The sequence below is a fragment of the Vombatus ursinus genome, unplaced genomic scaffold (genome assembly GCF_900497805.2).
Source record: "Vombatus ursinus unplaced genomic scaffold, bare-nosed wombat genome assembly UNPS02014812.1, whole genome shotgun sequence".
Lineage (NCBI taxonomy): Eukaryota > Metazoa > Chordata > Mammalia > Diprotodontia > Vombatidae > Vombatus > Vombatus ursinus.
This window is the reverse complement of record NW_020954590.1, coordinates 37,703,501-37,728,264: the sequence shown is the minus strand read 5'-3', so window position 1 is coordinate 37,728,264 and position 24,764 is coordinate 37,703,501. Positions and strand designations below refer to the sequence as shown.

The 24,764-nt window shown below is 35.8% G+C and overlaps 1 protein-coding gene across 5 annotated transcripts in view; it reads right to left on the bottom strand.

Annotated features, from left to right (window-relative positions):
* The window catches only part of LOC114054137 (piezo-type mechanosensitive ion channel component 2), a 527,965-nt gene that overhangs the window by 60,688 nt on the left and 442,513 nt on the right, over positions 1-24,764 (bottom strand). For all 5 annotated transcript variants that reach the window (XM_027877280.1, XM_027877282.1, XM_027877281.1 and 2 more), the window contains 6 exons: positions 22,204-22,363; positions 19,712-19,801; positions 17,623-17,744; positions 16,425-16,496; positions 11,797-11,900; positions 287-401 (listed from right to left, as the gene is read on the bottom strand). In XM_027877280.1, coding sequence (XP_027733081.1) covers positions 287-401; positions 11,797-11,900; positions 16,425-16,496; positions 17,623-17,744; positions 19,712-19,801; positions 22,204-22,363 — 663 coding nt within the window. The remainder of the gene's footprint in view (positions 1-286; positions 402-11,796; positions 11,901-16,424; positions 16,497-17,622; positions 17,745-19,711; positions 19,802-22,203; positions 22,364-24,764) is intronic.

Here is a 24,764-nt window from a genome sequence, read left to right as displayed (position 1 = left end):
CTTTCCTTTCCTTTCCTTTCCTTTCCTTTCCTTTCCTTTCCTTTCCTCTCTTTTCCTCTTCTCTCCCCTCCCTCCCTCTGCCCTTCCCCTCCTTTCCTATTTCTTCCTTCCTTCTTCTCTTCCTCTCAATATTTATGTAATCTTGATCTATAGGCTTTCTGTCTATGTGGAGGTTATATTCTATGTCATTTCCATCAATCTCATGTGTTCTTCAGATTATCTTCATGTTTTATGAAGGCAGAAACAGGAGTATTAACTTCCAAGGGTCATGCAGAATCAAACATACCCTCCCCAGATCCTTTCCACCTCCGTTTTTGCTCTTCTCTTGCAGACCTTTTCTTCTCCTTTCTTCTCTGTCTGAGAGCTGTTTTGGGATCAGTAATCCAGGCCTGATAAACAAACTAGAGGGAACAACATCATTCATTTTTCAGATTTTGAATACTGTTAAAGTAAACAGTAAAGTGTTCCACACCTAGGAATATCAACAGGGACACACTCACATCTGCAGGTGTGAGCATGTTTCCAATCCCAAACACATCACAATATCCCATCCTCCACTCAGGCCTGCTGAGTTTGTCTATGACATTTTCATTAGCATAAAACCAAATATGAAAACAGCTGAAGGAGGAACAAGTTTCACAAGAACCCATATAAATGCATGCAATGAAATTAGGGTACATGCTACCACTTCTCCCATGCTCCTTGACCACCAGGGGGTCCATTTGTCATAATCTTATTTCTGCCTCTTCTGTTTTACAATTAGACAAGAAACTGCAAGTCTGACCAGTAATCACTTTTCTGTCCCTTCTTTCTCCACCACAAAAGACAAGGTATTACAGATAAATGAAATATTTCCAGTGCTTTCATTTACTTTGGAAACATTGGTTTTACATATCTGTAATAAATTCCATCAGCAGACATAAGTTGAATTTTACCAACAGCTGTACAGATGTCTTTGTTAGAGTAAAACAGTAGTGTTATATACAATTATGCATGTCTGTGTGTACACACATACACATACATAAGCATACATAATCACTTTTTTTCCAACATCACCAAGCAAGTGTGAACTAACAGGGTTAATAAGTTATTGCAAGACAGTCTAAAGATAAGTCAGTGCTTTTGGTTGACTTTTATAACTTTCATTCAAGAGCTGAAAATAGTTATCATAACATGGATGATACCAACATATAACACATCTTGAGCAGTATCTAAGGATGCCACAAACTCATGCAAAAGGAAAAGCCAGTTCCCAAGGATATCTAATATCACAAGCCAAGCAAGCATGCCCTCATGCACCCATGGATACACCTGGGTCTCAGGGAAGCTGGATTATAGAAGAAAAAAAAAGTTTGGTTTGTGGATGTTCTTTTAGATCCATAAATATTTTTTCTGTTTTTTTTTGAGATGCCTAATGAATGAAACAATTTTATTGTGAGGATCAAATTAGGTAAAATACACAAAATGCTTTGCAAATCTTAAATTATTATATAAATGATAGCTATTGTTATTATGAAATACAGCATAAGCAAACATTTTGAATTTTGGGTTCAGGTGTACAAGGGGAACCTAGTTACTTCAGGAATGTAAATGTGAGGACTGTTTTAGTAAGGAGAAATGTTTCCTTTTTTCCCCTCAGTGGTAGAAATGTGAATCTTAGGGACAGAGAATGAATATAATATTTCCTTTCATTCCAAATGCAAAACCTAAGAGGCAAGAAAATATTCTATTCTAAAACTGTTCTTTTTAATGACAAGTGAATTGGCATTTAGAGGGCAAGGTTTAAATAAGAAAATGTGAATAACAGGTTTAAGTTTCTCTCAATTTAAGCAAACTAGTCCATAACACTTCAGACTTAAGGAATTAGTAAAGTAGGACACCTAATTGCCAGTGTACACCCTGGAGTCTTCAATGTAAATAAAATGGGAGCTTTGGATTGAGATTCAGTACCTGCTTTAATTGGGTAAGAAGATACTAAGATGTAATTTGAAGTGTGAATAGGGACTGTTTCATTTAGTGTATTTGTACCTCCAACACCTGGAGCAGTGCTTGTCACATAGTAGGCTCTTAATACATATTAACTGATTGATTATCACCTCTTTTACTTATTGATAAAATCTTAAGTATCAGTGTAAGATAAGGGACTTATAAAATAAGGTGAGGGGAAAACAAAAAAAAAATCTGTTGAACTAACTACTTTGAATATTAAAACCACAAAATTAGCATCATATCATAACTGTAATAGAGATTTTTACATTCAAACCAGACCTCAATCCTAGAGATAATATTGCTTAACTCCTCCATTATAGAGATAGGGAAACTGAAGCCCAGAGAGAGGAAGAGCCTTATATCAGACTGCTCTCAAAGCAGCTTTCTATTAAATAACAAAATATGAATGAATGTTTGCAAAGGGACTATAAAAGTGATCTTGTTGACATTTGTGCTTAGGATGTGTAGATCAGTTATGTATTTGATACTGTCTTTAAAAAGGTCTCACTGAACTTATGTATGGGTCCTGGCGACTTGGAAGTACTATACCAAGCCTCCAGTCCTTTAGAAATGGTGTGATGAATTCAAGGAGGGTAAAGGGAAAATGAAGTCTGAGTCTTGAATACTGAGATCAAAAGGTTACCGAGCCAGAAAATAAGGTCTGGACAAAATTGGTACTTTAGCAGCACACTCCAGAGTTTTACCAGCTTCTGAGAAAGATAACCATACTTTCTATGCCTCATAACTGATGCATGCAGCCAGATGTGACCCTTCTATGAGCCAGATGTGGCTTATGCAGTATTATTAAAAGGCTAGAAAAATATGGATATCTGCATTTTCTCTTTCTATTTCTTGATGGCCTCCAATTGTGGCATGAAAACAAGAAAAATGCATGATAGTTATACCACTTGAGAAAACTCATTTTGGGAGAGTTAGGGCAATAAGTAATTTTCAACATTATTAGTTCATTATCTATAGAGAAGGGAAAATGCAGATACAGGGCAATGGGGGATGTTTGACTAAATTCCTAAAAAGAGAAGGGTATTGCTACATGTCAGTGAAACATTAAAATACCTTTGCAGCTCTGATTAAGTACTGAAGAATAGTTTTGGGAAGTTTAATGACAGACTTTGGCAAGGCTAAAATGGCTGATGCAAACTTCCCAATAGCTCTCTACAAAGAAGGACAAAGTGAAAATAATTAGTAGAAAAAACCAAAATCAGTACTGTAATACAAAACTTCCAAATGAATTTATCTCTATTGTTAGATTACCATTAGGGAAAAATGACAACTGCTAAGGTTAAGAACCATGCCAGCAGAGATGTGCTCAATTTATAAGTTAGGAATAAAAAGAAATATGCTCGATGTCATGCATATAATCTATGAAAAATAGTCAAGGCAATCCATTTCTTTCTCTTGATAGCTAAATGAGAGGTAGTGATTAGAAATCATGTTAGAAGAAAAATAAACAAAAATGAGTCATTAGTATTTAGCACAACAGCTATCCATGCACACAACAAAAAAAGAGACAATGTAGAATTTCTTTAAAACACAGAAAGGATAAAGAGGCATACATATATGACTACTTAGAACTCAGCTCTTTGTTTTTCTTTCTATTGAAGATAGGTAGATAAGAGCTTAGGCACCTAGAAAGATGTCATCACCAGATTTACACTGCCTTTACTTCCCCAATTCCATTATCTGAACCATTACATATCTAGTAAAATGACAAACATTATTATTACAAATGGCATGCCAAAATGTATTGCTAATATATAAAATAAAACTACTACATTCTTATGATTATACATATGAAATCCCATCAATATCAAAGTGATTAAATATCCACTCCATTATCTGGCTGACTTATAGAAAGGAGACAGAGCTCCTGAAAATGCAGCATAGCAGAATAATAGTTATCCTTAATTATATTCATTGGTGAGATCAGTAGTGTCAGTTCATACACCACTGAAAACAAATGTATAAATGAGCCCTATTTGAAAATGACAAAATGATTTTAACATGATCCTTTGCTTGACAACCACATGGTTATGGACTTGTGGGTCATCATGATTGACTCTTGCAGTATCAGAGAAGGATTTCATTGAAATTGTCTAAAGCAATTCCAAAGAATAGATGTTGTCCTGTGAATTTTTTTTTAACATTTTATTTAAAGTTTTGAATTCCAAATTCTATCCTTCCCTTCCTCCTTCCCTCCTCTTCCCTGTCCCTGAGATGGTAGGCAATCAGATATAGGTTATACATGTGCAATTATGTAAAACATTTCCATATTAGTCATTTTGTATAAGAAGATTTGAATAGAAGAAAAAATGAAAAAAGAAAGTGAAAAATACAGCATGCTTCAATCTGTATTCAATCAATTATCAGTTCTTTCTCTGGAGGCAGATAATATGCTCCTTCATTAGTCCTTTGGTTTTGTCTTGGATCATTGCATTGTTGAGAATAACTAAATCATTCACAGTTCTTCATCAAGCAATATTGCTTCTGTGTACAATATTCTTTTGGTTCTGTTCACTTCACCATGCATCAGTTCAGGTAAGTCTTTCCAGGTTTTTCTGAAATAATCTTGCTTGTCATTTCTATCTTCCTTTTTTTTTAACCATTTTGAATTAGTTAATTTATTTTTAGTTTTCAATGTTCATTCCATAAGCTTTTGAGTTTTAAATTTTCTCCCCCTCCCTCCCTAAAACAGCATGCAATCTGATATAAGCTCTACATATACATTCCTATTAAACATATTTTCACATTAGTCATGTTTTAAAGAAGAATTAGAACCAATAGGAAGAACCATAAGAAAGAAGAAACAAAACAAAACAGAAGAAAGAAAAAAAGGAGCAAATAGCATGCTTCCGTCTGTATTCAGACTCCATAGCTCTTTCTCTGGATGTGGATACCATTTTCCATCACGAGACTTTTGGAGATTTTTTTAGATCCTCTCATTGCTGAGAGGAGATAAGTCTACCAAAGTTATTCATCACACAATGTGGCTGTTACTATGTACAACTTTTTCCTGGTTCTGCTCACTTCACTCAGCATCAGTCCATACAAGTCTTTGCAGGTTTTTCTGAAGTCCACTTGCTAATCACTTCTTGTAGCACAATGGTATTCAGTTATATTCATATACCACAACTTGTTCAGCCATTCCCCAATTGATGGGCATCCCCCCAATGTCCAATTCTTTGCCACTACAGAAAGAGCTGCTACAAATATTTTTGTACATGTGGGTCCTTTTCCCATTTTTATGATCTCTTTGGGATACAGCCCTAGAAGTGGATATTGCTAGGTCGAAGGGTATGCACAGTTTTATAGCTCTTTGGGCATATTTCCAAATTGCTCTCCAAAATGGTTGGATCAGTTGCTTGTCATTTCTAATAGCTCAATGATCTTCCATTACAATCATATACCACAGTATATTAGGCCATTCCCCAAATGATGGGCATTCTTTTGATTTCCAATTCTTAGCCAACACAAAAAGAACTGCTATAAATATTTTTGTACAAATAGGTCCTTTTGCCTTTTTTTGGATGTTCTAGGATACAGACCTAGCAGTTGTATTGCTGGATCAAAGGGTAAAGCACAATATCATAACCCTTTGGGTATAGTTCCAAATTGCTCTCCAGATTGGTTGGATCAGTTCACAACTTTACCAATAGGGCATTAGTGTCCCAGTTTTCCCACATCCCATCCAACATCCATCATTTTCTTTTTGTCATATTAGTCACTCTAATAAGTGTAAGGTGGTAGCTCAGAGTTGTTTTTAATTTGCATTTCTCTGATCAATATTGATCTAGAGCATTTTTTCATATGACTATAAATAGCTTTGATTTCTTTGTCTGAAAACTGCTTGTTTATAATCTTTGACCTTTTTTCAATTGGTGAATGATTTATATTTTTATACATTTGACTCGGTTCTCTATGTAGTAGAGAAATGAGGCCTTTCTCAGAGACACTTGTTGCAAAAATTTCCCCCCAGTTTTCTGCTTTCCTTATGATTTTGATTGTATTGGTTTTGTTTATACAAAAACTCTTTAATTTTATATAATAAAAATTATCTCTTTTACATTTTGTAATGCTTTCTATGTCTTCTTTGGTCCTAAATTTTTCCTTTATTCATAAATTTGACAAATAAACTATTCCATGCTCTCTTAATTTGCTTATGGTATCACCCTTTATGTGTAAATCATGTACCTGTTTTGACCTTATCTTGGTATATGGTGTGAGATGCTGGTCTCTACCTAGCTTCTGCCAGACTGTTTTCTAGTTTTCCTAGCAATTTTTGTTAAATAATGAGTTTTTTTTCAAAAAGCTTGGATCTTTGATTTTGTCATATACTAGATTAATATTGCCATTTACAATAATACAATTTGTACCTAATCTATGCCACTGATTCACCACTCTATTTTGTAGCCAGTACCAGATTGTTTTGATAATTACCACTTTATAATACAGTTTGAGATCTGGTATGGCTAGACCACTTTCTTTCACATTTTTTTCATTGATTCCCTTGATATCCTTGAGCTTTTATTCTTCCAGATGACTTTTATTATTATTTTTCACTAGGTCTATAAAATAATTTTTGATAGTTTGATTGGTATAGAACTGAATAAATAGATTAATTTAGCTAGAATTGGCATTTTTATTATATTGGATTGGCCTACCCATGAGTAATTAATATTTTTCCAGTTGTTAAGATCTGACTTTATTTGTATGAAAAGTGTTTTATAGTTGTATTCATATGGTTTCTGGGTCTATCTTAGCAGATAGACTCTCAAGTATTTTATATTGTCTATAGTTATTTTAAATGGAATTTCTCTACCTTTTGCTTCTGGACTTTGTTGGTAATATATAGACATGCTGATGATTTATATGGGTTTATTTTGTATCCTACTACTTTGCTAAAGTTGTTAATAATTTCAACTAGTTTTTTAGTAGATTCTCTAGGGTTTTTTAAGTATAACATCATATCATCTACAAAGAATGATAGTTTTGTTTCCTTATTGCCTATTCTAGTTTTCTTGTTTTTTTTTCTTCTCCTATTGATGCAGTTAACATTTCTAGTACAATATTAAGTGATAGAGGTGATAATTGGCATCCTTGCTTTACCCCTGATTGTATTGGGAAGCCTTCTAGCTTATCCCCATTACAGATAATGCTTGCTGATGGTTTTAGGTAAATATTATTTATCATTTTAAGGCAAGCTCCATTTATTCCTATGCTCTCTAGTGTGGCTTTTGTTTTTGTTTTCACTTTTTGGTGGGGCAATCAGGGTTAAGTGACTTGCCCAGGGTCACACAGCTAGTAAGTGTCAAGTGTCTGAGGTTGGATTTGAACTCAGGTCCTCCTGATTCCAAGACTGGAGCTCTATCCACTGCACCACCTAGTCAAAGGCTTTTTCTGCATCTATTGAGATAATCATATGATTTTTGATGGTTTTTTATTGATATAATCTATTACACTGATAGTTTTCCTAATATTGATCATTCCTGGTCATAATGTATGATCCTTGTGATATATTGATGTAATCTCTTTGCTGGTTTGCAACAATGTTCATTAGGGAAATTGGCCTATAATTTTCTTTCTTTCTTTTAGCTCTTCCTGGTTTGGGGATCAGCACCGTATCTGTGTTGTAAAAGGGATTTGGTAAAACTCCTTTGCCTATTTTTTGAAATAGTTTACATAGTATTGGTATTTGCTTGTGAGTCCATCTGGTCCTGGGGATTTTTTTCTTAGGAAATTTATTGATGGCTTGTTTAATTTGTCTTTCTAAGATTGAATTAAGTATTTTATTTCTTCTGTTAATCTGAGTAATTTATGTTTTTGTAGATATTCATCTATTTCATTTAAATTGACAAATTTATTGGCATGTAAATGGGCAAATAGCTCCCAACAATTGGACTAATTTCCTCTTCATTGGTGGTGAATTCATCCCTTTCATTTTTGATACTAGTAATTTTGTTTTCTTTTTCCTTTTTTAAATCAAATTAACCAATGTTTATCTATTTTATTGTTTTTTTTTTCATAAAACCAGCTTTGAGTTTTATTTATTAGTTCAATGGTTTCCTTACTTTTAATTTTACTACTCTTCCCTTTGATGTTCAGGATTTCTAATTTGTTTTTTAGCTGAGGATTTTTAATTTGTTCTTTTTCTAGTTTTTTTAGTTGCATGCCGATTAATCGATCTGCTTTTTCTCTATTTTATTGATTAAACAATTAGAGATATAAAATTTCCCCTAAGTACCACTTCGACCGTTTCCCATAAATTTTGGTGTGTTGCCTCATTGTTGTCATTTTCTTTAATGAAATTATCAGTTGTTTCTACGATTTGTTCTTTGACTCACTTGCTTTTTAGGATTAGACTATTTAATTTTCAATTAATTTTTAATCTCTCTTTCCATTGTCCATTATTAAATGTATTTTTATTGTATTATGATCTGAAGAGGATGCTTTACTATTTCTGCTTTTCTGCATTTGATTTTGAGGTTTTAAATGTACCTAATACATGATCAGTTTTTGTGTAAGTGCCATGTACAACTGAGAAAAAAAGTATATTCCTTTCTATTCCCATTCAATTTTCTCCAGATATCTATCATATCTAACTTTTCCAGAATTTTATTCACCTCCTTAACTTCTTTCTTGTTAATTTTTTTGGTTAGATTTATCTGGTTCTGAGAGGGGAAAGTGAGGTCCTCCAATGGTACAGTTTTATTATCTATTTACTCCTGTAACTCATTCAACTTTTCCTTCAAAAATTTACATGCTATACTATTTGGTGCATACATGTTTAATAATCATATGATTTCATCATCTATGGTACCTTTCAGCAAAATATAGTTTCCTTTCTTATCTCTTTTAATTAGATCTCTTTCTGCTTTTGCTTTGTCTGAGATCAGGATTGCTACCCCTGTTTTCTTTCCTTCAGCTGAAACATAATAGATTCTGCCCCAGCTCTTTACTTTTACCTTGTGTATATCTCTCTACTTCAGATGTGTTTCTTATAAACAGTATATTGTAAGATTCTGGTTTTTAATTCATTCTTCTATATGCTTCAGTTTTATGGATGAGTTCATCACATTCACATTTATAGTTATGATAACTACGTTTCCCTCCATGCTATTTTTTGCCTGTTTATCCTTCTCTCTCTCTCACACCCCACCCTTTCCTTTTTATTTCTGATCATCATCTTTCCCAATATATCCTTTCTTTTATTAGTCCACCACCCCCTTCTAATATTCCCATCCCTTTTTACTTCCTTATAGGGTAAGAGAGATTTCTATAACCAACTGAATATGTATGTTGTATCCTCTTTGAGTAAATTGGATGAGACTAAGGTTTAAACTTTGCCCACCACCTCCCACCCCTGCAGCTTCCCCACCCCTGCAGCTTCCCCTACCCCCATTATAATAGTTCTTTCATGCTTCTTTTATGTGAAATAATTTACCCCATTCAATCTCCTCTCTCCTTTTTCCAGTGCAATTTTCTTTCTTACCCCTTTATTTTGGTATTTTTTTGGGGTATTATCCCATCAAAGTCACCTTATATCCATACCTTCTGTATACATATACTCTTAATAGCTCTTATAGTAATAAAGTTGCTAAGAGTTACAAATATTATGTTTCCATAGAGAAATATAAAGTTTAACCTTATTGAACTTATGTTTTCTCTTTCTTTTTTCTTTGTTACCTTTTTATGTTTCACTTTAGTCTTGTATTTGGAAGTCAGAATTTTTATTCAGTTTGAGTCTTTTAATTAGAAATGCTTTAAAATCCTCTATTTTGTTAACTGTCCATTCCCCCCCCCCCCCAAAGATTATATTCAGTTTTTCTGGGTAGGTGATTCTTGGTTGTAATCCTAACTCCTTTCCATTCTGGTACATCATATTCCAAACCCTCCCATTCTTTAATGTGGAAGCTGTCAAATCCAGTGTTATCTTGACAGTAGCTCCATTATATTTGAACTGTTTATTTTTGGCTGCTTGCAGTACCTTCTCCTAGACCTGTGAGCTCTGGAACTTGGTTATGATGTTCCTTGGAATTTTCATTTTGAGATCTCTTTCAGGAGGTTATCAGGGGATTCTTTCAATTTATATTTTGCCTTCTGGTTCAAATAAATCAGAGCAATTTTCTTTGATAATTTCTTGAAAGATGTTGTCCAGGCCTTTTTTCTTTTTTGATCATGGCTTTCAGGTAATCCAATAATTCTTATATTATCTCTCTTGGATCTATTTTCTAGGTCAGTTGTTTCTCCAATGAGAAATTTCACATTTTCTTCTACATTTTACTTTTTTGATTTTGCAATATCATATCTTGATGTCTCATAGAGTCATTAGTTTCCACTTGCCCAATTCTAAATTTTTAGGAATTATTTTCTTCAGTGAGCTTTTGTACTTCCTTTTCTATTTGGCCAATTTCCATTTTTAGGGAGTTATTTTCTTTGGTAATTTTTTGTATATCTTTTCCCATGCTAGTGACTCCTTTTTCATGATTCACTTGCATTACTCTCATTTCTTTTCCCAATTTTTCTTCTACTTTTTAAATTTGCTTTTAAAAATCCTTTTTAAGCTCTTCCAGGAATTCTGGGCCTGAGACCAAATTATGTTTTTCTTTGAGGCTTCACATGTAGTCATTTTAACACCATTGTCCTCTTTCAAGTTTATGCCTTGATCTTCTCTATCACCACAGTAACTTTGTACAGTCAAGCTCTTTCTTTTTTTTTTTCTTGCTTTTTGCTCCTTTTTTTCCCTGCCCTTTTTTTTGTGACTTGGTGTTTTTTATGTGAGGATTGGACTCTGATCTAGCACCGTCCCAGGCTTTTTATGCTGGGGCTCTGGATCTTACTGCTGACTTTCACTGGGCTACAGGGCTTTGCTGCTTGCTTTCTCCGAAGGGTAGGTTTCCCTTTTGGTTTGTGCTGGGGGGGTGGGGCCTCTCTGTTGTCCTCCCCTGGGTGCCTGGGGTTTAGCTTCTGGCCTGCTCCAGGGGTGGGGCCCTGCTGCTGGGTTTCTATGGAAACAGGGTTTCTCTACAGGTAGGCCCTAGGGGTGGGGGTCTCACTGTTGACCAGCCCTGGGGTGGGGCTTCACTATAGGTCAACAATGGGGTCAAGGCCTTGCTTGTGCTGGGGGTGGGGTCACTGGAGTGGAACTTTGCTCTGCTGCACAGATTACTCACTTGCCTAGGGGGTTGCTAGCTTGCAGGAGGGTGGGGCATCCCTGGTAGACTGCCCCAGGCTTAGAGCCTTTCTGCAGGCCCCCTCCTGTGAGGCTGGCTGCTGTTGCTTCTGCTCTTAGACCTTGCTCCCTTCCCACCTCAGTGAGACAGACCTTTCCTCCTGGGCTGGTAAACTGCTTCCCTGCTCCTAGATCAATTCTGAGGTGGTTTTCTAGTAGTCTGGAGGGGAATCTAGGAAGGCTTCAAAGGGTTCCTTCCTCACTCCACTATCTTGACCCTATGTGCTTTTTCCAAAAAAGTAACATTGAAGTTCATTCACAGAAATGTCTTATGACAACTATTAAAAATCTTTTAAAGCAAGTGAATTAAGACTGGGCCCCTAAAATATTCCTGTATGTAAGTAATTCTAACAGAACTGAAAGCAAACAGCAATATCAATAAGCTGACAAAAACGTTCACTTATAATAACCAGTTCCAGACAGAGATTACATACTTCTGGGGGCTGTAATAAGCATGGTCCTGACCAGAAAAGCTTAGACGTCCAATCAAGCTCAGTCAGTCAGAGCAGCTCTTCCAACTTATAAACCGTACATATTTATCTACTCCAGCCCACATTTACCTGGAATGCTGACTTTCTTGGTGGTTCTTCCTCTTTTTTTTCTTCTTCTTCTTCTTCCTCTTCACTGTCCGTCTCAAACAAATAATAATCTCCACTCCTGACCACTAAGCAAAACAAAACATTTACTTATTTCTTGAAAAATATAAGGAACATTAGGGGCTCTTTTCTGAATGACACACAAAGATATACCAACATACAGTCAACAAAGGGTCATTAGGATAGAGGAAGAAAAACGAAGTGAACAGAACTCACTGTCAGGCTAATATTACTTAGTGCCACTATGACTAAGTTAAAGCACAAAGGCCATGTCTATACCACTTAACCGAATTGGCCAAAGCAAAGTCAATCTGGTACTTTCAACCTTCTTCATAGACTGTACCAATCAATCAGATCAACTGTGCAGCAACCCAATTCGATCATTACAATGATCAAAATAACTCATCAATGGTGGCACGATTTTGTTATTTTGTTCGTATAGATAAGGCCAAAGTGAAGTGGAGGATTTGCAATTATCTCACAGAAATTGGCTGTATAGTTAGCCAATGCAGATAATTCAGAGCTATAAGTAGGCATTAGAAACCTTCCACTTCACCTTCTGCTGTGTAGACCTGGCTTCTGTACATGGAACACATTGGACATGACAAGTATGGCAACAATTGAGGATTATAGGTTGGTTGGTTGTTTTTTAACCCACATTGCCATGAGGAGGAAATGGGCAGGTAAGAAGAAAACTAAACACAATGCCTGTTTCTACATGCAGCTAGCAGAAGAGACTGTGGCATGACAAATGGGATCAGCATGACTCACCACTGATATTCTTTAGGGGTGGTGTGGAATCTGAGAACTATATTTTGTCACGCAGAGATCCATATTGATCATTATGACATATAGCAAAAAGAGCAAGGAGTATGTTTGCCCTGCTATAGTCTATTCTTTCCTCTTGCATGTAAACACAGTCTGTGTTAGGAGTTTGTAGCAGAGAAAGTTGCAAGGTCTATCCAAATATTTTAGAGGAATTTGATCAATTTAATCTTTTTCCATTTAAGATGAATATATTATAGCTTTGTCTTATCAGTGACAAGAAACCCAGCATAGAAATTTCTGATGTTACATAAATTGTACCATCATTATCCATAAAATATAATATAGTTTTTGGTTTTTATTTAGGCTTTCAAGTGCTGGGCCATCTTTTATGTTACATAATGTGATGTCATTTGTTTATTCATCTTTTGGACTTAAAATAATGAGGTAATGGAAAACCTTGGCTTGTTTAAAATGAATTGCTTGAATATCACTAAACAAAGTAATAAATAAAAGTAATTTTGCCCATGGTTTCAGATAGAATCTGAAGCCTCCATTCATGAAGATGCAGAGTGAATGAACTGGGCCTTATATCCTTGAACAGAAGCATTTATTTTTAGTTTTGAGTAAGGTAACAGGCCCAGGGCAATAGGCCCAGGCCTGAAAAGGGGAAATAAACAAAACCAAACAGAAGACAATAATAAGCGAGAACAAACTAAAGTCACAGCCTTACATTTGACAGTGGGGAAGACCATTAAAATTATGCCTTCATGTAAACTTAGAGATTAGCAAGAAGAATTACATAGGGTGTATGTCATATGTTCAGTTGGAAAAAATTCAGAGTAATATATGAGTCAACATTTTACCCTCATTATAGGCTCTAAAATCAACAACAGCTTAAATTTTATTCAATCATACCTCCTAAAATGTTTTCTGAATTTTGTTGGACAAATGAACACAGAGTTTTCATATATTTTAGAAGAAAATTATTTGCTTTATGCTCAATAGGGGAACATTCTTTCAGAGATAATTTTTTTATACATTCCAGTGATTTTTATGAATTATATGTAGCATTACCACAAACCTCCACCACTACCCAGAAAAAGAAAACAGAATCTTATATGGTCTTTTAAAATTATCAGTAGACTAGAAAACAAATTAAAATGGCAAAATCATCTGTTGGTGACATTTACCATTAAGACCAAACATGTCATTATACATATGTATATGTGTGTGCATATACATATATATTTCATAATATATAAAATGAAGAAGTTGGATTAGATGATTTCTAAGGTCCCTTTTATTCATAAAATTCTATTAATATACGAGATATCTCAGTATTTCAGATACATCCTCCCCCTAAAGTGTATGGGGTGCCACTGACTAGGGGGTGACAAGATTACTTCAATGGGTCTCTTTCACGAGTCCCTTTACAGTCCTACTGTTCACATCTCCACAAACCTGGCACTTAAAAACTCCATTTAAGAATGCCAGTATTGAACAATGCCAGACAGGCTTGACTGGTGATGCTTTAGGAAGGACATAAAAGATATGGAGATATGAAATACTGAAAGGGAAGGTATGATTGAACAGCAATAATGCAATCTTATGTGTACACATAGATATGGAGCTGGGAACATTTGAGTAACCCAAAGCCTCGATTAAGATATTCAATGATTTCTAATAATGTTGCTAATATGCAAATAGTATTCTCCTGGTTGTTATTATTAACTTCCATAGATTTACATATTGCTATTTCAGAAGTACTCATGTTGACCACCTAATAAAATAGTACTGACAAATCCAATCACCAAAAACATCACAACAGTGGACCACAATAATGTACCTTTCGAATAGTATAGTCCCACCACCTATCATATGCTAGTTTTTTGTCTGTTTCTCAGAAGGATGCTACTGATGTATTTTGGCAGACACTAAGAGGAAAAACACTTGGCAGGGAGCTTTTAAAATTACAGTTAGCATCTGGTTCCAAACTATGAATCACACAAATTTCTGCATTATTGCACCATAAGGTATTGTAATGATGCACATTTGGTTTAAGACCAGTGTCCAAGAACATGATATAATGAGGGTAAAATGAATCAGAAAACCCAAAGTCAATAATAACCTTTGTACTGGAAATTCTTGAATGTACTAACAACTAGTATGATGATTAACAAAGACCTTATCCAATTCCTTCCAAAATACATTTTTAAATGAAAAAAAGAAATAGTACCACATTAAAATGGCATGAGATGTTACCTCAGGTGACAGTATAATATGATTGATAAGAGAAATCTTTTTGAAAAAGGATAAGTCTCTCTAAAGTAGCAATATGCCCTTTAGAAACAGAAAGATAGGCACAGTTTACTTGTGACTTGATAGAAATGGACATACAGTGTACCTTAAGAGATTGACATGAATATCTATCAGTGTAGAAATAACATGGTCACACAGAATGTACAATATAAGGGATGGCATGGAAATTGCAACTTTACTTTATCCAGAGGAATACATGAGTTTGTCAACAAAGCATTAGGCTTTCTTTAAGAATATTGGAATCAAAGCTTTGTAATGCTTAGCCAACACTATATTCTGAAATGTTGCTTAATTGTTGAAAATGTATCAGGAAATTTACCTGGCTGGTTTTAGGAAATTATGTTATAGTTAAGAAAGGTTAAGGCCAATTTTATATGCTTAAGGAGAAACTGATGGACTCCAGATTTTGGCAGTATTATTCAGTGGAATTTAATTCAAATCCAATTTGGCAGGGTTTGTCAATCCCATGCAAGCTGAGTACCCAAGTCATTTCTGGGTGGTAGGGCAGCTTTAGAGATAGGCCCTAATGGATCAGCTTTACTAAACTTTTCAGTCTAGTCAATTTCAGTCATGGCAGCACAGTCAAGTCACATAGTTGTTTGGAGAAACTCGTCGTACTAATGGATTGAATAAATCCTAGATAGAAATGATTATTTTTCCATTGTTGTGATGTGGCCAAATGGCAAATGGCATTAGTTAAAACAAGGCATTTATTAGATAATTTTCTTCCTAATGCCGTATTTATTATGGTGAAGTTTTTACATTCTGTGTGACTCTCGAATTCTGCTTTTCGGAAGGACTTTCTGATTTCTGATTCCAGTTCATCATCACTGAACAATAAGCTACTAAGAGGACATAATACCTTCCAGGAATGCAATTTAGAGCACTAGCATTGGGGAAATTTTGGAAAGGAGAAGAAAATGGGAAGAAGTAAAATAAATTGTATTCATCTTCCACTCTCACATTTAGCTATTTGCTTAAAAAACCCTCAATGCAAATAAAATCAAAGCTCTGAGATTTATAATGGAGGAAGAAACTCATTGTCATAAGCTGTTACTGTCTTATAAAGGGAGTCATAAAATATTTGCAAATATCTGCTTGGTATCAGAGACCATTTCTAACATAAGTGTATTTCCAAATCTAGGTGCCATGGATAAAACAATATATAGTAATTAAGCTTGGTCAGCCTTCTGGACCTCAGAATTAAATAATAGTTATTTTCCTTCTCTTAGTAACCCACAAATTGTGTTCAAGGATTGGTTAGTTTAGCTTCAGCTCTCTTGAGTAGGCATTGTACATGACCATAGAATACCTATACCTAATAAGTTACCTGTACACAAGTGCACAGGGATCTTTGTAATAGTAAGTTTCTACTTGCAGGCCCCCTATCAAGTCACAATGATTAAACCATGCATGGAACAAACAGGTCATGGGAATGCCCGAATTCTGGTCAAGGATATAAGGGTTAAAATCGATGAAATTGTAAGAGGATCGAGAAAACCTACTGGAAGCATGATCAACCCAAGGCCGCCACCACTGCTTTTTTTTGCCCTTGGCTTTCTGTTTGTCTGCTTCTCCTAAAATGAAATATGTCCAGACATTAATTCTTACAAAATGAGAAAACAAGCTTTGAACACCATGATTTAACAACTCATTATTGTCAAATCTAGCTAAACTTTAAGAACACATTAAAGGGTCAGGAAAAGGAAACTGCATAGTCTGAAAAGTGTTCAAGTATCAGGGGTCACAGCTGAATCCCAAAAGGAATTGGCTAACATTTATTTTAAAATGCTCTGTATTTTCAGCTATTCCTTTTCAAGCTAGAACATTTAGATACAGATAAAATGAAGGGATCATCATTTCACCATATGTTATATACCAATGAATATTCTATAAAACTAAAACATAACAAATAAAGTTTAAAGAGATAAAGACATGCCAGTTTGTTAAAATTCATCTAAAATAGTAATTCTAAAAGCCAGACAACTTACTTATAATAGATATTGATAATATATGGTTGGAAAATACTAATTTATTAGTGACTGATGGAAATTATAATCTAGAAAACAAGTGTGATATTTCTTTACTTCAAGCCCTTCCCAACTGAAAACCATGCCAAAAGAAAAGTCCCACAAAAATACATTTGAAACCATAATCAAGTTAGCTACAATAATATATTTCGCAAGGTAAGTTACACTGGAAACACTAGCAATCCACAATTTTAGATTCTGACATTAGGTGTCAATATACAATGTACATGTACGTGATTTGTTTATTTTAGAGAGTTTACAAGAACTAGAGAAAATTCCAGAAATGAATACATTACTACTTCTCTTTCCAAATCAACTGGTTCTCTGTCATTTGATTCTTTCTCCTCCAAAGATCCAGAAGCTAAAATGATATGTCTTTCTCCAAGCAAACTGACTCTTGAGCCAAAAAGAATGTATTGGTTTTGACCTGCCTGGCATAATGAACAGCTTTAAATCAGGGCTTCATTAAAGCTTTAAAATGCACTTTAGAGAACACCTACAAAACATCCTGACTTATTCAATTTATATAAAAAGGCAAACCTTGCACTAAAATAAATATACTGTCAATGTTAGGACTGAGAGAAACCCTTTCTTCACAACTCTACTGATTTCCAAATATTGTATGTGACTCAACTTCAAAGTAGCTGAATGGCGAGAAAATGGTTTGACATACTTTCATCATCCTCTTCAGAGACTCTTTGAAGACTCTGTCCTTCACCTGACTCCTGGGTCAAACTCAGCATTCTCTCTTTCCCCTTTTTGTATTTCTGTTGCCTGGCTTTAATGCGGTCCATTCTAATAAAAGGAAATATTAGCCTTTGATTTAGACAGTGATGTTTCTGAATGCAGTAAAAATCATTAACAGACTTTTAAATACTCTGGCAATTGTGTTAAGGCAGCCACAAAGAGCCCACTACCACCTTTGAAATTTATTACCTACTTGTGGGAATTTGAAGATGATGGTGGTGATAATAGTAAGTGAAAATAAAATGATACTCAGAATATCCCAAGTTAAACTTTATCCCTAGTTTATGTTCAGATTCCTGTAGTATGGCAATAGTGGACATAATAGCAGACCAGTAGAAGGAAGACTTCACACTAAGTAGTATGACCATGGGTGAATCATTGAACATTTCAGAGCCCCAATGTATTCATCTATGATATGGAGATAATGGTACAGAATAATTTCTATCTGAAATCTATCTGATCTGAAACCCATCAAACATAAATAGGAGAAGAATCAAATAATAACTGATATTTATAGGATCTAATTTTTCAAAGCACTTTATACATAGTGTCATTATTATTTCCTACTTGGAGCACAGAATATCAGTTTTGAAGAATGCAGACTTGTGTTTTCATTGGTAGAAGAACTCCCCATGAGAACTCTTACCTACCAATGCAGATCAGCACACGTTCATCAATTTATAATCTTAGAGAGTATGTTGGGGCATAATGGAATTAAAAGCCCTAAATGTTATCTAGGCTCTGGATTCTGAAACAAATGGGCAATTTACCTTGAGAATCTCAATGATGAAGAGGTCTGATACATTTTTTTTCTTTATTAAGGGAGTGATAGCAACATTGTTCACTTTTAAGAGAAAAATAAATACATTCTGAAATAATTTGGTCCAAATTTGGTATATGTGAAAATCAATTTTAAAGATAATAATATAAAATAATAATAATAGCAGCAATAATAAAATAATAGTAAAAATAACAATATTACTGCTATTGCTTGGATATTATAGTACTTTGTCATTTTTCAAGTACTTTCACATGACATACTGTCAATCTCAAAAGTGTAGATTTTTTATGAAATGATCATTATGTTAAAAAAAAAAAAAGGAACAGGAGAAGGCCACAGGTTCCCCACCCCTGGGCCCTAGGAGATGACTTCAGAGTAGAAAGGGCCCTTCTCTTTAGAATGGTCTTATTTAAGGACTATTTCATTTGATGAGTATTTTCCTGGTGATCCATGGCATTTTTTCCCCTAATCTGGATGGAAAAGCTGATGAAGCAGAACCTTTTTGTCAGTAATGCCTTAGACTTTTATCCAGATGATATCATATCATATCACCATATCTGAATATTGTTGTTGTCCTCTGTTCTCAAAGAGGACCGTGACATCAGGAAGGTGATGCCATGACTTGCAAGTGAATTGAATTTAAGTGAGAGAGGGCTGTGCAAAGTCACCAGCCTTACTTTCTCCTCTGGAGCCATCTGAGTCCAGTGGCAAGATACAGATCCGGACAACTGGAGATGCCTGTGCCCTCCCCTCCCCTCCCCCCGTATCTTAATTATTCCACTGCTAAAAAGTCTACTCCATGAAAGCACTAACCAGTGGTCTTGCAGAACAAAAATTTCACAACCCCATTGGGTAGACAGTTGATTTTTTTGTCTTATCCCATGTACTAACCTTATACAAATCACTTCGCTTTCCTAAGTATCAGAATACTCCTCTTTAAAGTGCAGGGGATTGTAATATATGACCTCTAATGCCCTTTCCAGCTCTAACACTCTAAGATCATGCCACCTTTTGAGTTCCCTTCACCACCAGATTGTGAATAGTACAGAATTAGTAATGTCTTGACAACAATCATGGAACTTCTAATTCCATGGAAAGCTTCATGGCAAGTGTCAAACTTCATCCAATCAGGATACTTAAAGTTAGACCTCTAGTGACTCTGGGGGCAGCTTGACCTCCCTTTTGGCATACTGGATTGCTACCCCATCATCAGAGAGAAATGAAGCATTCGTACTGTCTCTTTAGCTGGTCCATTGATTTTTTCTCTTCTTCCATTCTTGCTTTCACAGCCTTTACAATTGTAGCCTGGAAAAGTTCAGCACCTCTGAATAAAAATTCAGAAATAATACAAGATAAATTAGAACCTTATATTTGTCCTTCCACAAAAAAAAATATCAAGGATCAGAAACCATCATCTATAGTGGGGAAATGAGTCTAAAAATGAAGCCCTACAACCTCTTGGAAAGTGATATCTGTTTTCTAACAATTTACAAAAATTGTTCTTCTGGGTTGGAAGAAAATAGTATAAGTGACTTTATACACAGATGTAGTTTTATCCCCAGTGCTTAGAGAATAGTAAGCATGTAATAAATACTTTTTGACTCTTTGACTGAATGGGGCACAACCTACCACTTTTTGTCAGCAAGCTGCTTACAACTTGCTAGCCTATGGATAGAAAGGGGAAAGGAAAAAGTTATTCAGTACCTACGATGTGCCAGACACTATCTTAAGCACTTTACAAATATTATCTCATTTGATCCTCATAACAACCTTGTGAGGCAGGTACAATTATTATACCCATTTTGCAGTTAGGGAAACTGGGGCCCAGGATCACACAGCTAGTAAGTGTCTGAGGCCATATTTGTACTCATGTCTTCCTGTCTTCAGGCCCAGTGATCTATATAGCATAGTATAAAGGTAGTAATTTTTACTTCAAAAGAGCTGCACACTGATGCTAGATGATACCAAAGACCATTTGTCTCTTGAAACTTGCCTTAAAGAAAGTAAATATTCCAACATAGCCTTATTCAACTCTTACTGGGAAATGTAAAAACAACAGTTTTAACAGTAAAAGAGAGTTCACTAGCTTGTTGAACTTTAGTACCACTAGTTAAAGGTGGAGGGTAAAACCTGGTCTTCCTTTTAATATAGGTCTGTTAGTGGATTAAATATACTTCAAGACATTGCTCCAAGTCAGCCAGCCTGAGCTGCATCCTAAGGGAGATGTAATTCACCAAACTTTCTTCAGTCTGCTATGTTTGGCACACCCAGAAACAAATTAGATAATGAGCTCAGGAAGCAGAAAGCAATGGAAAGCACCCTTGTAAAGTAGGCAGAGCTAGGCTTGAAGTGAGTCCTACCCCAGGCACTTACTAGCCATGTGAGCCCTGGCAAGTCACTGATCTCTTCTGCTCTCAGTTTATACATCTGTAAAATGAGGAGTTTGAGCCCAATGAATGCTAAGTTCCTTCCAGTACTAAATCAATGATTTATGTTTAAGTCAGAGCCCTGAAGGAAGGGGTTGTAGGTAAGACAAGACCAGAAGTATCTCTGCCTGGTGATATGAGGAGTAAGGTATACATCTTATGTATACTGTGAGGTATACATAGACAGGGCTCTGGTACCACAGATCCCACACAGGTCTCTTTCATCTTTCTCTTTCTGCTTTCCTCACCCTCATATCAGGAGGGAGAAGTTGTTGAGAAAAGTAATGAAAAGGGCCTGAGGAGAAAGGAATACAAATAGTAGTAGCAAGAAAAATAGAAAAAGAAAAAAAAAGACAAAAATAGTGAGATAGAAAAGAAAAAACAAGGAAGAGTACAAGTATGAGTATACTGAGCTACATAATGTTGTGTAATAATTAATAATACATAACATACAGATCAAGCCATCCATCACAAGTTCCCTCTTCTGTGATTCACACGTCATGTAGCTCTCTGTTACTTATTTTCATCTCCTTTGTTTCAGTTTCTAGTGAAAAGGTAAGTTTACTTGCCAAGTCTAACCCCTCAGTTAAGGTTCTTGATCACATCCCCTGCTCTCTCACCTGGAAGATTGTGCCCTCCGTCATTCTATCCCATCCTTTACTCTTCAGTATCTCCTTATCCACTTAATCTTTCACTGCTCTCTTGCCATAAGCATGTCTCCTTCATCATCAAAATATCTTCACTTGACCCTAGTATTCCCTCAAGCCATAGTCCTACAGCTGATCTCTTTTCCATAGCAAAACTCCACAAAAGGCTGTTTATATCGATTGCTTCCATTTCACTTCACTTTCCTTTCTCAATCCCTTGTAGTCTGGCTTCTGAACCAATCACTTGACTGAAACTGCCCTTTCCAAACTTAACAAAATTCTCTCAACTATTAAATACAATGGTCTTTTCCTCATCCTCCTTCTTGACCTCTCTGCAGCTTCTGACACCATCAAGCACTCACTCCTCTGGGATAACCTCACCTCACTTGGCTTTCATGACTCAACTGACTGCTCTTTTTCAGTCTCCTTTGCTGGAACAACATCATCTTCCCATCTACCAAGTGCAGGTATTTGCCAAAGCTCTATTTTTTTCATTCTCTTTCTCTATATTTTCTCTCTTGGTCCTGGACACATAGTAGGTGTTTAATGAATGCTCGTTGAATGATGGTCTTATCAGTTCCATGGAATTCATTTATCATCTCTAAGATGATGACATATCACTACCAGTGATGACTTTTATGTAGACAATTTACCTTGATGCCAGAATTTGTGAAGCTTTTATGTCAGCAACCACGTGGAGGAAATAATAACTCATGAAAACTCTTCTTTGCAGCAAAAGGAATGCAAAACATATACTGTCCCAGATAATTCCAGCCTCACCACTGGGCAATTTACATTCCTTATTATCAAGAGCTATGACAGCAAACAAAGAAAGTCTGTGTTAGAATGAATATACGTAAAATCTTTTTTTATTGTTGTTGTAATATTTATGCCACAGACTCTGTTACACTTGGGAAATCACAGTAGAGCAAATAAACTATATTCTCTGGGTAGCTAGGAACTTTGGTACAAATGTTAATACTAATAAATTGCTTATATTTTAATCATAACCTACAAATACCTTATCCTTCAACAATTCATCATTGGGTTTTTTCAATCTGCAGACATGGATCATTCTCTTTCTCTTTTAATCACTAGGTAATGATGGTCAAACTGTGCTGTAACAGGAGCCTCTAAACTTTTTTGATTATGCACATACTCATAATATTCATATATTCACTTAGTTATAAATTATGCACATGTACTACTGTATGAATAATTACATATGTTATAAAACTTACCTAAAACAGAAATTAAGATAGGATACAGAATTGATCTTGGAGTTAATAGGGAGCCACTGAAGTTTACTGAGTAGCATGGTATGTAAGTGTGGCATGGTAAGACCTGACAGTTTAAAAAATCACTTTGGCAGCTATGGGGAACAGGAATGAGATCCTTGAGGGATGGAAATTAGCAGGCCATTACCATAATCTAAGCAAGAGATGATGAAGTCCTGGATGGGTTGTGGTTGTAAGTAGAGAGAAGGGACAGACCCAAGAGATACTGTGCTGGTAGAAATGATAATTTGACAACTGACTAGTTCTGTGGGAATAATGATGCATTGAAGATGACACCAACGAGGGCAACTTTTATAACTGGAAGAATGGTGGTGCTCTTGACAGAAATAGGGAATTTCCAAAGAGGGATGGCTTTGATGGAAAAAGATAATATATTAAAAGTTGCAATGGGTACTATAATTCATCCATGCTTGTTCATACTGTGCAACTTTGATTAATCAGTAAGATGAGGTTCTGGAGGCAGAATACAACTTCCAAGGGCTGCCTCCCACAGTCATGAGATGATCTGGGGGCTAGAAGGTATGCATGCTGGAAGTGGAGTTCCCAATGATATGCACACGACTGTGTCTGTGGGTACCTGGGTAGTTGTTAGTTAATAACTGTCCCAAGGTACTGGTGACTGGTATAGAAGGGGGAAGCTGGGAACCTGAACATGGGAGGGAAGAAGGGCAGAGATAAAGGTAGGCATGGCTGTGATGGAGAGAAGATCTAGGATTGGCTAGCATAGGGAGGATGGGATGGGATATGCCTTATCTCCCCATTCTCTGATTGATTGATTATGGAACCCTTGGGTCATGCCTCCAAGCCAGAACACTGTTCTAGAGCATTGTTGTCAAACCGAAAAAGAAATGAAAGCCACTGGGGAGGGTGAGAATGGGAAAGGTCTTAATAGGAGAAGTATTTCTACTCTACATATGCTTGCAATTACCATTTCTGTGATTGTTTGCAATTGTCTCAGTGAGGTTCTAGTGGTGCTCAAATTAATAATCTTTCAAATCACCAAGGTTGTGGTATAATTATGTATGACTGGTTGATGAGAGAGGAAGGAAAGAATGTTACAAATGGTCCCAAATTACCCATCAACCATCCCTAGAGTGGTTATAAAATGGAGTGGGTTGTAGGGGTTTTTTTCACAGTTTCTCAGAGCACACCTGAGTTTGCAAAGTATGAACCTTAGGTGCCCAGAAGCTTGATCAAAGCTGCTAGGAGAAAAAAAAACAGTTTTAACAACAGTAATAATGGAAATTGTAATTTAAATAGAACTTTAAAGTTCTTTTAAAATTATATATTTTGTTTTGACATAAGAATCACTTCCCAATAAACGATCCCATTGTAACCTACCTTAAAAAAATGAGAAGAAACCAACCCAACAATTGAGACTGACAGAGTACTATTTCACTCTTACAGTTAACCATTTTTTTTTGTTAGGCAATTGGGGTTAAGTGACTTGCCCAGGGTCACACAGCTAGTGAGTGTCAAGTGTTTGGTCTGAGTCCGGATTTGAACTCAGGTCCTCCTGACTTCAGGGCCGGTGCTCTCTCCACTGCACCACCTAGCTGCCCCGTTAACCAATTTTTTTTAACAGAAAGGACTTATGCCATACTTTCAGGCCTGTGGGATCAACATTCTTCCTATTTCATTTCAATGTCTTTTGTGTTTCTGACACCAATATGGTAAGCATGGAGCCACTCATGGCAGCAGGGGGTCACCATGCTCCCTAAGGAGAGGTGAACTGACTCTGGTTGGAAAAATGGAGCAGGTTTAAACTTCTGTCCTAATAAATATTAAGATTGGGTCCCTCAGTAATCACTGTAGTTCCAGCCTAGGTGCCCTATCTCAAAAAAAAAAAAAGATGCTTTGCATTATTTTTCAAGTTCGGCCAACAAAACTCCCAAATAAAGCAATATGCAATTCTT